Source organism: Alosa sapidissima, chromosome 21 (assembly GCF_018492685.1).
Source record: "Alosa sapidissima isolate fAloSap1 chromosome 21, fAloSap1.pri, whole genome shotgun sequence".
NCBI lineage: Eukaryota > Metazoa > Chordata > Actinopteri > Clupeiformes > Clupeidae > Alosa > Alosa sapidissima.
In genome coordinates, this window is record NC_055977.1 from 8,664,473 (window position 1) to 8,679,472 (window position 15,000).

Here is a 15,000-nt window from a genome sequence, read left to right on the forward strand (position 1 = left end):
CCACGTTATAGCGAAAGGAAGGTATAGGGCCTACTGAGAGAGTATGCATATGTGGCCCAATTTAGATTTGGGCATTTCTTAAGTTTGCAGGATAAACTGCAAGCTAACTTTTTACTTAACTCAAACTCTCACACAAAGAGTTCAAAGTGCAGCAGTAAAGGCATCCACTATGTAACTGTGCGTGCGTGCACGTTTGCATCTTCATTCTTGGGTGGATTTTCACCTGTAAAAGCTTCACCTCTTGATTATATCAGTTTAATTCCACTTGGATGAAATGTTGGTGCTACATTTAAAAGTACAATTATCCATTCAGTTTATCCATTCAGTCATGTGCAAGTTAAAACTACAGTAATACAAACCATTTTGATAGCTTATTTTACGTATAGACATTGCTAAATAAAACCACGCAGTAGCATAATTTCGTTGCTTCATCTCTGGCATAGAAAATGTGTTTATCTTTCAAGTTTATACAGAATATAGCCTAAATGTTTCATGTATGGGCCGCCAGAAGGAAGCTCTACTGTGAGCGCCACAAATGCTCTAGAAAATGTAGCTTCTGTATAAGCTACTGCACTAGCCTACATGGTAAAAAAAAACAGCTAAGCTATTGAAAAGCTATCTGCTTCAGAAAATAGCTACGCTAAAACCAAGCTACTGAAATGAAGTTAAGCTAGTAGCTTTGCTACAAGTAGTGAAGCTACTGCCCATCACTGAACATTACACACCCGTCAACATACCACCACTACCCTGGAAATCCAGAGTTCTCGTGAGAGCACAATGGAATTGTCTCTGCGAGACACTCTGGCAAAGATCCAGAGTTCTTGCGAGAGCACAATGGAATTGTCTCTGCGAGACACTCTGGAAAAGAGCAATGATGCACGTTACTTTTTCCCCAACATTCCGGGGAACCAGCTAAACTGATGAAGATAGCGCTGCAACGTTGGAGGACAGTACACATTGGTCGTAGTGTTATCCGATTGCGTCGAAGTCCGAAATCATTCAGAGTAAACATGGTCTAGTGTTATCCAATTGCGTGCAGTATGATTTTTAAATGCATGCTTGTTGCCGCCCCTCGAGCCATTACATTGCTCTTTGCCAGACCCTTAATCTTTCCAGGCTATACCACCACCACTTCAACACCCAAACCATGGCATGTAATGACTATATATCATTATGTAGTCATTTGAAAAATCAAATAATGATGGTTTGAATGTGTGGCACATTTGGTTGCGAGTAGTCACAAATGTGTTGTCTTAATGTAAAAACACACACACAAACATGTATTGTCTGGATAAATCTGAAGTCATGCTACATCACAAACACACCATAGTCAAAACACATTCGCTACCATAACCTAACACAGAATAACAATTCATTACAAAATTCATGACAACCAAACAAATAAAAAAAAGATCCCAACATGACACACACTCTGTGAACACAACTCCAACGAGACAAATTTACCCACCACACACATTAGCACAATCTGAATAACACAACCGTTACTCACAGCTAACCTCAACTGGGTCGCAGAGAGAGAGAGAGACAGAGAGAGAGAGAGAGAGAGAGAGAGAGAGAGTAAGCGAGCAGCAGCGATTGCTGCATTCGTCGGAACATGATGCCATATCATATTCATAACACATCCCCACTCCAAGCGAACGCACCACAGGCATTTGAAATAAGCCACAGCCCCGGCCCATGCAACAGAATAATGCACTGCGAAAAAACCACCAGGGGAAACAAATCCACTGAGACGGCCATGCATTGTTAAATACCCTCCTTTAAAGTAGACATTAACACACACACACACACACACACGCACACGTGTGCACACACACACACACACACACACACATGAGCAGGCAAACACACACACGCACAGACACATAGACACACAGACACACACACACACACACACACACACACGCGCATGTGCAGGCAAAAACACACACACACAGACACACACAAACACACACACACACACACACACACACATACACACACACACACATGCATGCATAAACACACACACACACACACACACACACACACACACACACACACACACACCACACACACACACACATGCACACCCTTATTTATTTAGCATAGATGCTTTTATGAAGAATCACATACAGTACAGCAGAATGAAGGGTGCACTTAGTCAGTTTGAGTATTCGCCAGGACTCAAAGCCATGGCCTTGGTGTTGTTAACTCCTTGCAGAGACATGTGGACACACACACACACACACCAAAACACACACACACACACACACACCACCACCACCACCACAGCAGCAGTTATCTGCAGTACAGCAGCACAAAGGAGAAAGACTACAGTATGTGTCTGACATCCTGCTCAGCTGCTGCAGCCCTCACAAGTGGGAGAGTGGAGATGAGCCGAGACCCCAAGCAGCCATAAAGATAACAACACACACACACACACACACACACACACACACACACACACACACACATACACACTCACACACACACACACATACACACTCACACACAACCCCTCACACCCCACCCCCCCCCCCCACACACACACAGACACACACACACACACACACACACTCACACACACACACACACACACACACAGTACGTGTGTGTCAGTACGGTTGTACCGTCGTCCACAATGGCACCAATCGCTGAGATGACCTCAGCGGTGGCACCAGCCATGATGGCAGATGGTACCAGAGAGAGAGAGAGAGAGAGAGAGAGTGAGAGAGAGAGAGAGAGAGAGCGAGAGAGAGAGAGAGAGAGAGAGCGCGGCTCGACCCGGTACGGCACGGCTAGCTGGCTCGATGGGTCTTTCCCAGCAGCATGCCCTCCTGAGGGCCAGGCATGGAGCGCTTCAGGACACTTCAGAATGGGCTGTTTAAGAGAGGGCCAGGGGAGAAAAGCTGCCGCCGCCTCCGCTTTTGTCAGAAACATTCACCCCGTTTAGCTCTTTGTCTCTCCAAACAGATGCACAATCCATGTTGGGTGATGTACGATGTTGTACAAGCATGAGGAGAGAAATTAAATTTTAACCACAAGAAGTGGTGGGGAAATGTCTCAAACAAGGGAGATCGTGAAGTAGTATTTTGTCTTTGCTTGATCACACCCCTGGCTTTTATAGATGGAGCATGAGATGAGCAGGATACACACAGCACGGCCAAAATGACACTTCTGAGTCAATAAGAATCAGAATCAGAATCAGCATCAGAATCAGCTTTATTGATCAGGTTTGCGTAAACAAACAAGGAATTGGACTCCGGTTAGGGTACCGAAGCAGCCATCTGCGGCGCCATTTGAAGTTCCTGGTGTCCTACAATGCAGACCTTGACCAGTCCTACCGTACCTAACAGAAAGGCAGTATACTCCTGTTTCATAATCCACAGCCTAGTAGCACACAAACTCTCCACTTGTGGCTGTGCATGAATCTTCTGCCTGTGCAAGAACTGACTGCAGGAGTAGCCAAGCACACACATCAAATGAGAGACTGCCAATTAGATGGCTGTTCTGTCTGCCTGTGTCCAGTGAAGTAGTTGGTTGAACGCGCTGCAATTTCACATCTGAGTATCTTGACAATTTTACAGAAACCAGCTTTCACAGGCAAAGGCTCAAAAAGACAAGAGCTTTTCATTTAATGCTCAACTCTTTTCCTCTTTATCAGGAAGCCTCCAGAAAGGACATGGGACAATTATTCCACTAACATCCAATTGTTGCAAGCTATAAGAAATTGATGATGAGAAATATTTTTAAATAATGTCACAAATAAAAAGAACATAACTTAGAGAATTAGGCCTCTATACCTATATGATAAAGGGTCACACTTTACTTGGATAGTCCACCCAGAGACTATCTACAGATGTTCAGATTATCAAAAAATTATCTGTTGACGCCCTGTTAGCTACAATGTATAGTTAAGATTAAGATTAGGATGTTGAATTTGGTTGAGGTGATATTCAATAGGATAATTGTTCAACAACAATTTTACATAATGAATTAAAATCTTAACAGATGATCTGTTACGTCTCTATAAATGGACTATACAAGTAAAGTGTTATCTTGTAAAGCAAGTAACTGTATTTTTTTCTCTCAAATTTTAAAGATATTTCTATCCATTTTTATCTTTAAATGGGCCACGATTTACAACATGCTGTGAAATGTTATTGCAAAACAGTGCAAACTGTTTAGAGGATTTACTGAAGGTCAAATTTCAAAATATGCATAATACCTTTTTTAAATTCTGATGGCATAAATGCAGCAGATAGCAAGTTTGCACCCAATAACCCTGAGCAAATCAGAGTAGAAAGGTTCTAGAATGTGTCAGACCTCTTCATAACTGCAGCAGGGTGTGTTAGTGTATCTGCTCTGCAGGCTGGGTGTCGGGAAGTTTGCGCCGAGCTTCCCTGATCTCACGTCCGCAACCGAGGCAGCCGTTATCGCCTACCTGCCTTATCAGTGCGAGAGAGATAACAGCGGGAAGCTCAGCCACCACCGACCTCATGCTGCTGTCGGATCAGACCGGGGCAAGACATCCGGCTCTGCGCCGCACAGAGCTTCACAGAGTTTGCAACCTACAGCGACCCAGTGTTTCTTTACAAAAGAATCGTTCTCGGCTAATCGCTATTTCTTTCTAATGGATGTCTGTGAAGAAATGTGCGTGAGTAAACTGTATAAACTTTCACGAGATTCACAACTTAAAGCGGCACAGCAGTGGTGGATAAAAAAGAATCTACTCCGACTAATCTCCCACTCATTCGGCATCTGCAAAGACATCTGCAAACACACTTGAGTAAACTCACTCGCTGTGGCGCTCGCTTCCACACAGATTACATCTGGCTCCAAAACAAGTCCGACTCTCCAAATCCAAATTATCACCTCATAAATAAAGAGTGAAAGCTCCAGATGAAACATATTTTGACTTCTAATCTTAGACCTCTAATTTTACCTCAGGCTAGTCCTCGTGCAAGAGTTGTTATCTGAGGACACCACAAATTCACATATTTCAACACTTTTTTCAACATGCTGGGAAGGCAAAACATTCAGCATATGGTGTCTAAAAGTGGTAAATGCAAAAAAAAGTTGACATTTAAAGATACAGTCATGATACTGGTGAACAGCTCATAGCTTCTAAAGCAATATACTGATGGACTGGAATACAGTATGGCTTGATCAGAGCTACTTTGTCCCCTATTCACAAAAAACACAACTCTGTACGAACACCAGTGTGATTTTTGAATGCTCACAGAGAATGGACAACTAGATGACCATGGAGAGCACTTCACTGAATCTGAGGCAATGTGTACTGGATCAGTAGTCTGGCTTTCACCAGACCAAGCTCAATCTTTTAAGATTGAACATTGATCTGGGGAGTATTTTCTTCTCCACAAGAAGCGTTATAAACGAGCATAGTTCCAATGACTCTGTACGCAATTGGATTGTCATTCACCAATCTGACCAACGAACCGGGTGACACTTGCAGAGCGACGCGAAAACTCCAGGCTCTCCCGTTATCATCATCGTTTTAAACCTGCCAATAGCACGGCAGGTGGATAAGCCAGTTTGTGATTGGTCCCCGCAAAAGTGTAACGGAAGCAAGGATGTACAAGTTTCCAGCCTGAGCTGCAGGGTGGAATAGAAACCGCCGTCAGATCAGGCTGAGTTCACCCAGCCTACTGGATCAGGGTAGTACCACTGAATCTAGAATGTGTACAATACTAGATCAGTACCCTGGAAACTCCAGAGTTCTCGCAATGAGCACAATTTGAATTGTCTCTGCGAGACACTCTAGCAATGAGTAATGATGCACGTTACTTTTACCACTTGTATCGCGGGGAGCCAATCACATCGGTGTATCTGATATACTGTAGACAGGCCAAAGACGAGCTAAACAGATGACAGTCGTAGTGTTATCCAATTGCGTCGAAGTCCGGAATCAGTCAGTAAACATTGAGAACAGTAAGATTTTCAAATGCACGCTTGGTGTCGCCCCTCGAGTTGGGCCATTACATTATTCGTGGCCAGACCCTTAATCTCTCTAGATTACCAGGGTCTGGAATCTAGGGGCTACTGGATCAGGGGAGCACTTCACTGAATCTGACGCAATGTGTACTGGATCAGGGTACCACCACTGCACCATCATGTCTCCATAACAACGAACATGCCGTACCTGAGAGGATAAAGAAGATTCCGGACACAAACGCCAAGATGGTGCGCTGGGGCCGGATGTGTCCGATGTTACTGATGACGAAGGCAGTGAAGACGAAGAGGAGAGACACCATGGGGAAGGGCGTGGCAGTCCTCACCATCTCTGGAGAAGAGAAGAGAAGAGAAGAGGAGAAGAGAAGAGAAGAGAAGAGAAGAGGAGAAGAGAAGAGAAGAGAAGAGAAGAGAAGAGGAGAGAAGAGAAGAGAAGAGAAAGGAAGAGAAGAGGAGAGAAGAGGAGAGGAGAGAAGAGAAGAGAAGAGAAGAGAAGAGAAGAGAAAGGAAGAGAAGAGGAGAGAAGAGGAGAGGAGAGAAGAGAAGAGAAGAGAAGAGAAGAGGAGAGAAGAGAAGAGAAGAGAAAGGAAGAGAAGAGGAGAGAAGAGGAGAGGAGAGGAGAGGAGAATAGAAATGAAGGAGACGTTAAGGACGAGCTAAAAAAACAAATAAGCTGTTTATTTGGGAACACAAAGAAAGCTTGGCTCATAGGAGCTCATCAGCGATCAGGGATCAGCGAGCAGTAAGCTTGGAGGGGCCTTTATTCAGAAACACTGTCCTTCGCTTGTGCCGTCTTCTGCGTTTGACATTCTACTCACTCAGGATATTCGCAGTGTTCTCGGTCGTAATCTCGATTTCTGGCTCTGTGAAGTACTCGGACGCCACGCATCTTCCTTTTTCTGGCCCTGAATAAGAGACAGAGACGGGCCGAAAAAAAGAGAGAGAGCGAGAGACGGCAAAGAGAGGAGGGAGGGGGAAAAAGACAGAGACAGAGAAACAAGCAGAGAGAGAGAGAAAAAGGGGGGGGGCAAGAAACGAGACAGAGAAAAAGCCACAATGAACGAGAGAGACCGGGGCAAGGACAGGAGAGAAGTGGGATAGAGAGAGAGAAAGAGGGATAGAGAGAGGAATAGAGAGGGGGATATGAACGAGAGAGACCGGGGCACGGACAGGAGAGAAGTAGAATAGAGAGAGAGAAAGAGGGATAGAGAGAGAGGGACAGATGGAAGGAGAGAGAGACAGAAAAAAGAGGAAAACAGTTGCCAAACATGGAATGGACATGAGGTCGAACAGAGGTCACGGAACAGTGCACAGGACTACAAACAGAGACACTGGGCCTGAGTCAACAGCGTCAGAGCCGAAATAGCCCCCAACACACAGCCAAAGACTTCAGCTTTACCACGGCTCATTGACATGCACACAAAGCAAACCTCTCTTTGAGTGCAATCCAACACTCAACATTTGTCACTGGTAGGATTGGCTTGTGTGAGGATTAACCACTTGTGCAGTGTGTGTATTAACAACAGGCAAGGAAACGGGTTGGACTGTACTCTGGCCAGACAATGCATTGTTCTGGGCACACAAGATTAAAGGATGATTTGCTCCAAAAACTACAAACACTGCCATGTTTCCACGCTAACGACACACTACAAATGCCAATTTTCACCACTAGTTGTACCACAATATATATACACATTTAGCCATTTAGCTGATGCTTTCATCCAAAAAGACTTGCAAAAGTCAAGGTACAATAAAGGTACAGTCAAAGATCCTTGATTACTAGCTCCGCTTTAATCCTCTCTGGTACAGTGCCACTAGGATATTGTTAGTGCAGCAGCAAGTACTCGCATAGAATAGCATAAGAGTCCAAGCAGGTCAAGGGAGGGGGAAGAGAGTGGAGATAGGGAAGAACGTAGTGGTACGTGCTAGATTATGCATGTCAAGTTGTCAGTAGTGCTAGGAGAAGAAGAGGTACTCTCCGAAGAGTTGGGTCTTCAGGAGGTTTGAGAAGATAGAAAAGGACGCCCCTGCTCTGATAGGAACTGGTAGCGCGTTTCACTTCTCCAGCGTGTGTTCAGTGTTAACATTACAAAAAGGCCAACCCACAATACTGAGTATTTATTTTAGTATTTAAAAGTATTCAATGCCACTCATTTAATGCACACCAGTGTTTCCCACAGAATTGAATTCTATTTGTGGTGGTAGGTTTGCAGAATTAACTTGAATGCAAAAGTTTTTAGCAAATTAGCACATTTATGATGCTAACCAGATTTAAGCACACAAATAAGTCAATGTATGGGAAACACTGCACACAATCTGATACGGTTCAGGTACAATAAAGGTACAGTCAAAGACAGATACAGATACACATTCCTTGGGTTTGTCAGCCCCAGCATTAGCTCTACCATTTCCCTACAGGAACACAATAACATCATCACCATCTGAAAATCATCCAGATCAAGTGCACATTCTATATAGTGAACCATCATTCTACAAAATGTATTTCATACTATCTTATTTCATATGATTTTTAACATAATATATTATTCATTTTGCACCGAAATATATTTTGTTACATAATTTGGTGCACAAAATGTGGTGCAATTAAGTTCTTTCTCGCTTGACGACATCTGGGTAGTTCTGGATAGACGGCCAAGGCGTGGGTATCCTAAGTCCTCCACCACTGCTGAGACTTGGTAAGACGGGCGCAGTGTGGGCACCTACCAGCTACGAAGCAGACCCTCCAGAGGCCGGAGTGTAGCGCCATCTTGACCTCCATGGTCTGGTTCTGCTGGAGCACGATGCCCTCTTCCATGAGCAGCCAGTAGTCTGTGGACACGGCCACACCCACCAGGAGAAGGCCGCACGCCCCAAACACGGAGGAGAGGACCGTCAGCGCTCTGGTGCTGAAGGAACTCATCTACAGGAAGAGAGAGAGGGATAGAGAGAGAGGGAGAGAGGGAGAGAAAGAGGGGGAGAGGGGAGAGAGAAAGAGGGGGAGAGAGAGAGGGGGGAGAGGGAGAGGGGGGGAGGGGGGGAAGAAAGAGAGAGAGAGGGATAGAGAGGGGGGAGAGAAAGAGAGAGAGAAAGACGGATAGAGAGAGGGGGGAGAGAGAAAGAGGGAGGAGAGAGGGTGAAAGAGAGAGAAGAGAAAGAGAGAGGGGAGAGAGAAAAAGAGGGAGAGAGAAAGGGGAGAGAGGGAGAAAGAGAGAGGGAGAGAGAGAGAGGGAGAGAGAAAAAACATTACAAATAGTAAAAGAGGAGATGAATCAAGAGAAACACAAAAAGAAACGCAGAAACAATGGAAAGAAAGGCAAAAGGAAAGGACATAAAGAGAAATAAGAGAGAGGGGGAAAGAGAGAGAAAGGAAAGAAAAGTAAATTCATTAATACAGAGCGATGCTCTTAAAGATGGCACGCTGCCAGGAGAGAGGATTTGGAGAGCGAGTGGTGGATTGTGTCCAGAGCTGCAATAAAACTGTTGGAGAGGTGAGTTGCATCACCCCAATTATTTTGACCGTCATGTCCCAATGAGATACTCATTGTTGACTGTACAATTGGATCTCAACATACATATCCACACACTATTGTTAAAAAAGAACCCTCCCATAAATCACTTTATGAACGCGATGGGGAAGGTGCCAAATGTGCAAGGCAACTAACTAAACTAAATGGCATTTTCAAGGGGGCGGTGCAGACGTCATGTAAACTTTATTGAGGACTTGGAGATCCAGGTGATGCTATTGCCATGTGCTCACATCCGCGAGCATGCTTTCCCCCACTTCTATTCTCCTAGCACTGTTCATAGCATGAGACAGGGGAGGGGGTGTTTGATGTTGTTTATATGTTGTCAGTCTGGGTCTCTCTTGGGCCCCTGTGCTGCTGTGTGAATGATAAAACTTAATTAGCACTCCGGTTATGAATGGCTGTCATGAGGCATTTTGGTGAATGGCTCTATCTACTCCCTGTTGCTGTTACTGCAGATCAACCATCAACTATCATCTCATCACCTTGCTACAGCTCACGGAAGCCTCCAAAGACACATCAACAGATATGAAACACGCACACACACACACACACACACACACACACACACACACACAAATGTGGCAGTACATGTGAGAATAGCCTGCCTGATAAATGCAATTAGGGCATTGGTTATGGGAGTGAATACAAGCTTGCAGGTAATATTGAAGTAAGGTTTGGAATGAGAGACAGCAAATGGGAGAGAAATATGGAAGGCATTAAAGTAAGAAAGGAGGCATATCTCTTCAAGGTCATTTGATATTCAAAAACTCCCCATCACGGCTTAATTTAGGAAAACTACAATTCCCATGATTCTAAAAAAAGCGGTGGCCACCAACCGGATGGGGGATGGGGCATTGCTGGTGAGTAAGCTGCAGAAAGTGTGAGGGAGGAGGAAGAGGAGGAGGAGCCCTTCGAGTTTAGCATGTGGAATAATGAATTTCACATGAATGGCATCTGAAGACTCAATGGAGACGGCATGTCTCATGCGTGTGGGATGGGATGGTCTCTGGTGTGTGGATGGAAGCAAGTGGAGGGAAGATTGTCAGACAGGGAGAGAAAGAGAGAGAGAGAGAGAGAGAGAGAGGGGCAGAGAGAACGGGATTCTGTCGCTGTCCACTGCTGTGGTGCTGAAGTCGCTGGAGCAGCAGTAAAGGTACCTCGGGGCTGTAGCTAAGCAGTTTGAGGGGCCGCGCTAAAATCCCTTTGGAACTCACTTAACCATTCAGTCACTTCCCACCAACACACAAGCTTAATTAGCAGAGACTTAAGCCAGGACTGGTCTTATTTCAGAAGATTCTCTCACCACACAAGTCATACTTTTATGCTGATGGTAAACACCTAAATGGTCCACTGTATAAAAGGCATTAAGAAGAAACCAAATGTTTAAATTCATCAGCTAAGCCAAAAATGTTACCTTTGACGGTCAGATTCCAAATCACAGACATAAACCCGTCTATGCGCCGTATTTGTTCGGTTTAACCCAGCTATGTTATGTTTAGTCTGTATGGTATAATGTTACTAACCACAGTGCAACAATGGCCTGTGCTGTGTTGAGAAAATAGACTAAAAGTTACCACACTTTCCATAGTCACCCCTGCCAAGGTTGGCAGCCAACAGGAGCAGAGAGACTGCAAATGGGACTGGTCAGTACGCTGCAGAGTGAGCAAGCTGCTAGAGATTACGGCACTACGTCTCCCATGGTGCATCCTGAAATTATACAGATGGTGTTCCCACTGTAGAGTGGAGCGGAGCCCCAGGTGGGGTGTAGTTTTCTTGCCGAGATAGCAATATGCTTTCCTGCCAGCGGGTCAGCTTCCCCGTCCAAGACAGGAGAGAAGAGTGGCATCATCGCACAAAGACAGTGAGAGAGAGAGAGGGGGGGGGGGGGCGGTGGGCGCTTGCTTGCGCCGAGCCAGAAAGCTGAGGAGTGTGCTGGTCGTCAACATCCAGCACGTGAGGGATGCACATGATACACAAAGCCAAGCGGCCACTCAACCAGAGAGACAGAGCGGGGAGTGAGGAGGGGAGGGGACGCGAGTGTGTGGGAAAGACCTTGCCCCAAAAACATTTGAGGCTGTTCGCTAGCTCTTTCATAGGCTACTCTCGCAGTTTCAAGGCAGCCTGCCCACCGCATGTGAGTGAATCAGTGACTTCACGCTGAGAAAGGTGAAGACATCAACAGGCGCAGGGCACCATTCACAAGCACACACACTGACAAACACGCATCTCATCCGGTCGCGTGTCTTTGCCTTCGCGTCACAAGGCAACACGGGGGGAATCTTCAGAATGAGTCATTTTAAAATGACACAAAGCCACCCAAGCATTTAATTCGGCCACTCTCAGTGTCACTTCTTCTCTTTCCATCTCTCTATCTCTCGGCTGTTGCCGCGCGCGCACACACACGCACACGCGTCTTTCTTTTACGATCCTGTACACATTCCCACACACATGAAATACTATCAAAATGTACCGCAGCTTTTGCGTTCTTCCAGCGGGGTATGGGCTTTCACCCCGAAAGAGGGATATCCCCTCGACAGGAGTACTTAAAACATGGCAAAATCATCTTCGTGCGCGGCCGTTTCATATAGTGGCCAGTCCCGTACGATCCTGTGGCACATCGTGGTACAACATGTGAAGCTCGCCCTGCCTATTGCGACATGCAGTTTCTGTGAGTACACGAAATCAGGCGCTTAGTCAGAATGGTCTGAGACTCAATTTAAGCGCGTATCAAACACATGAGTCTCACACACATTCCTAACAGATTCTGCTCGGCCCCTTCTTGTTTTGTTGTTCGTATTAGGCTATACACAGTGCACAGACATTCATATATTTTAAACATGCATTAAAAACACATCAGGACAGATAGGGACTCTTCTTAACAACACGCCAACTGGCTCGATCCTTGTGAAAAAAAACTCATAATTTTAATGCGCAATTCAAACCGCCTGTTACGGCAGTGTGCTAAAGCAGAGACACCAGGCACTCACCCTGTCCGCGCGGCGAATGAGAGCTGCACGGGCGCCGAAAGCAAGATCCACGCGCCAGGCAGCTTTGGCGGATTTTGCAGTTCTCTCCCTCCCTCCCTCCCTCCCTCCCTTACGCTCTCTTTCTCTTTCTTTTTCTCTCTCACCCTCCCTCTCTCTCCCGTGTTTCCTCGTATCGCACCCCCTCTCCCTGAATTACTCCCCCTCTCTCCTTTCACACTCTCCCTATCTCTCCTTCTTTCTTTCGGCACTGCGGAGAATCGGTTGAATGGGCTGTACTGAGGACAACGCGGGAGGTGCGAGCTGAGAAAACCGCACAGCTCGAGGAGACAGTAACAAAAAAGGCTATGATGTTGCAGCTAAACACATACTCCAGAGAGAAAGAGAGGGAGAGGGAGAAAGAGAGAGAGAAAGATTAACTCTGGTGTAGAATACTTGATTTGTGCAAGTAGCAGAGTTACAGTAAAATACAGCAGGACTGAAGTGAAGTAAAGAGAACAGTTGTACATGGAACAGGCTACCAGAGTGAAACATTGTCAACTCATGTGGTCATGTGATGAGCACATTCCAAAAGTACTACTCTGTGAAAAAAAACTCTGTGTGATGAGGAGATATACTTTTTGTTTTGTGTGTGTGTGTGTGTGTGTATGTCTGTGTGTGTGTGTGTGTGTGTGTGTGTGTGTGTGTGTGTGTGTGTGTGTGTGTGTGTGTGTGTGTGTGTTTGTGTGTGTTATGCAGTAAAAGTGCATTTGAGTGCATTATGTGTCAGTGTCTTTGTGTTGTGTAAGTGTGCTTGGGCGCAATTGTGTTGTGCAAGCATATGCATATGTGTGTCCTCGGGATGTAAATGTTATTTAAAAGATAGCTGTGGGTGTAAAATGAGCTGCGGTATACACCCATGTGTTCATTTTGCTGCAGTAGAGCCAGCTCATGAAATAAAGAGTGTGTGTGTGTGTGTGTGTGTGTGTGTGTGTGTGTGTGTGTGTGTGTGTGTGTGTGTTGTGTGTGTGTGTGTGTGTATGCGCGTGCGTGCACATGTCTTTGAGTCTGTTTTAAAGATTTTTCATACAGTATATTCACTCAGGCTTTATAAGGAAAGTGTGTGCGTTTCCAAAGCATATGGTGAGATATGTGATAGGTGTTTGTAAGGATTGGGTAGTGAATGTGTGTGTAAGTCTAAGATTAGCTGGAGGTCCTGACTTGTGCTTATCTGTCTGCAGTATGTGTGTGTGTGTGTGTTTGTGTATGTGTGTGTGTGTGTGTGTGTGTGTTTGTGTGTGCAGATGCTTAAATTGCAAACATTGAATGGTAAATATGTGTGAACTTTTATTTACGAAATGTAATATTGGTGCCTAATACATAGCTTTTCAAATAGGGAGGGGATGTTAACAATCATGCGATCTCACCACACATTTAACTACGTCTTTTCTAAAGTTTCTAGATCCTACAAGCATTTGTCTGCTTGTGTGTGTATATGTCAGTTTGTGTCTCTCTTTGTATGTATTGTGTGACTGTGTGGTTTGGGGGTATATATTCTGTACATAATTGTGCATGTACTATAGTGTTGTCTTTGAACTTATAAAAGCAGAATTCATACCCTGATGTTTTGAAAGTGAAGGTGTAAAACATGGGGGTGGGGGTTAGGTTGTAACCCCCCAATAATCAAAATAGGCCTATGCAAGTCAAAAATAAGTGTATTCAGCGTCCAATTCTCTTCTAGTTCTGGCTATAAGCGGGTCACTCTAATCGTGATGGCGTAGACTGGAGCAGGAGGCTGCCCCACACAGGCTAAAATGGGTCAGTTTTGGGGTTGTTTATACAAACAAAAACAGAAAACGTAACTAAACATATACTGTAAATAGGGAACAAGAACAACAACGAAAAGATCACCATGGTTACCCCTCCCTGGCATTGCATGCTTTCACGTCATGCATCCCTGTCAGATTATCTGTTTGACTGATTCAGTGATTCCTGTACTAGCCTGCTATGCTAACAACATGTAGAGGAAATCCGCCAGTGTCAGAGTGTGATGGCAATGATGTGAAGAGAGAGAAAGAGAGAAACAGAGAGCGAGGCAGAGAGATAGAGAGAGAGAGAGATAGAGAGAGAGAGAGAGAGAGAGAGAGAGAGAGAGAGAGAGAGAGAGTGGGGCAAAAAGAAGAGATTCTATCGCTGTCCAGTGCTGTGGTTCTGAAGTCGTACATACACACATAATCACCACTGTCCCTCTGTGTCCTGGCTCCATCCTGGGCTCCCTTCATTTTGCATGCTAAGCTGATCTGTACATGCAACTTTAATGAGGGAGTAAAGATGGCCTGGTTGGCCTGGTTTAGATGTGGTGTTGGCAGGTACTGAGAAGTAACCACCCGTTCATGTTATAGGAAAGCTAGGAAAGCTGAGTTTCTCATAATCTGGTGTCGTGGCGAACATATACTGTATTTAGAAAAAGAGAGACTAAAAAAGCTTCAGCGTTTGGAGGAATAGACAAAATATGAAGGCATCACTGTGTA

General features: G+C 45.1%; 1 protein-coding gene across 4 annotated transcripts in view; it reads right to left on the minus strand.

The window, feature by feature from the left end:
- cacng7a (calcium channel, voltage-dependent, gamma subunit 7a) overlaps positions 1-15,000 on the minus strand; it is a 35,937-nt gene that overhangs the window by 9,038 nt on the left and 11,899 nt on the right. For 3 of the 4 annotated variants that reach the window (XM_042077775.1, XM_042077776.1, XM_042077773.1), the window contains 3 exons: positions 8,704-8,899; positions 6,798-6,884; positions 6,170-6,310 (listed from right to left, as the gene is read on the minus strand). In XM_042077775.1, the coding sequence (XP_041933709.1) occupies positions 6,170-6,310; positions 6,798-6,884; positions 8,704-8,899 (424 nt within the window). Of the gene's footprint in view, positions 1-6,169; positions 6,311-6,797; positions 6,885-8,703; positions 8,900-12,493; positions 12,568-15,000 lie in introns of those variants that run through there. The other variant, XM_042077772.1, reaches the window with a different exon arrangement.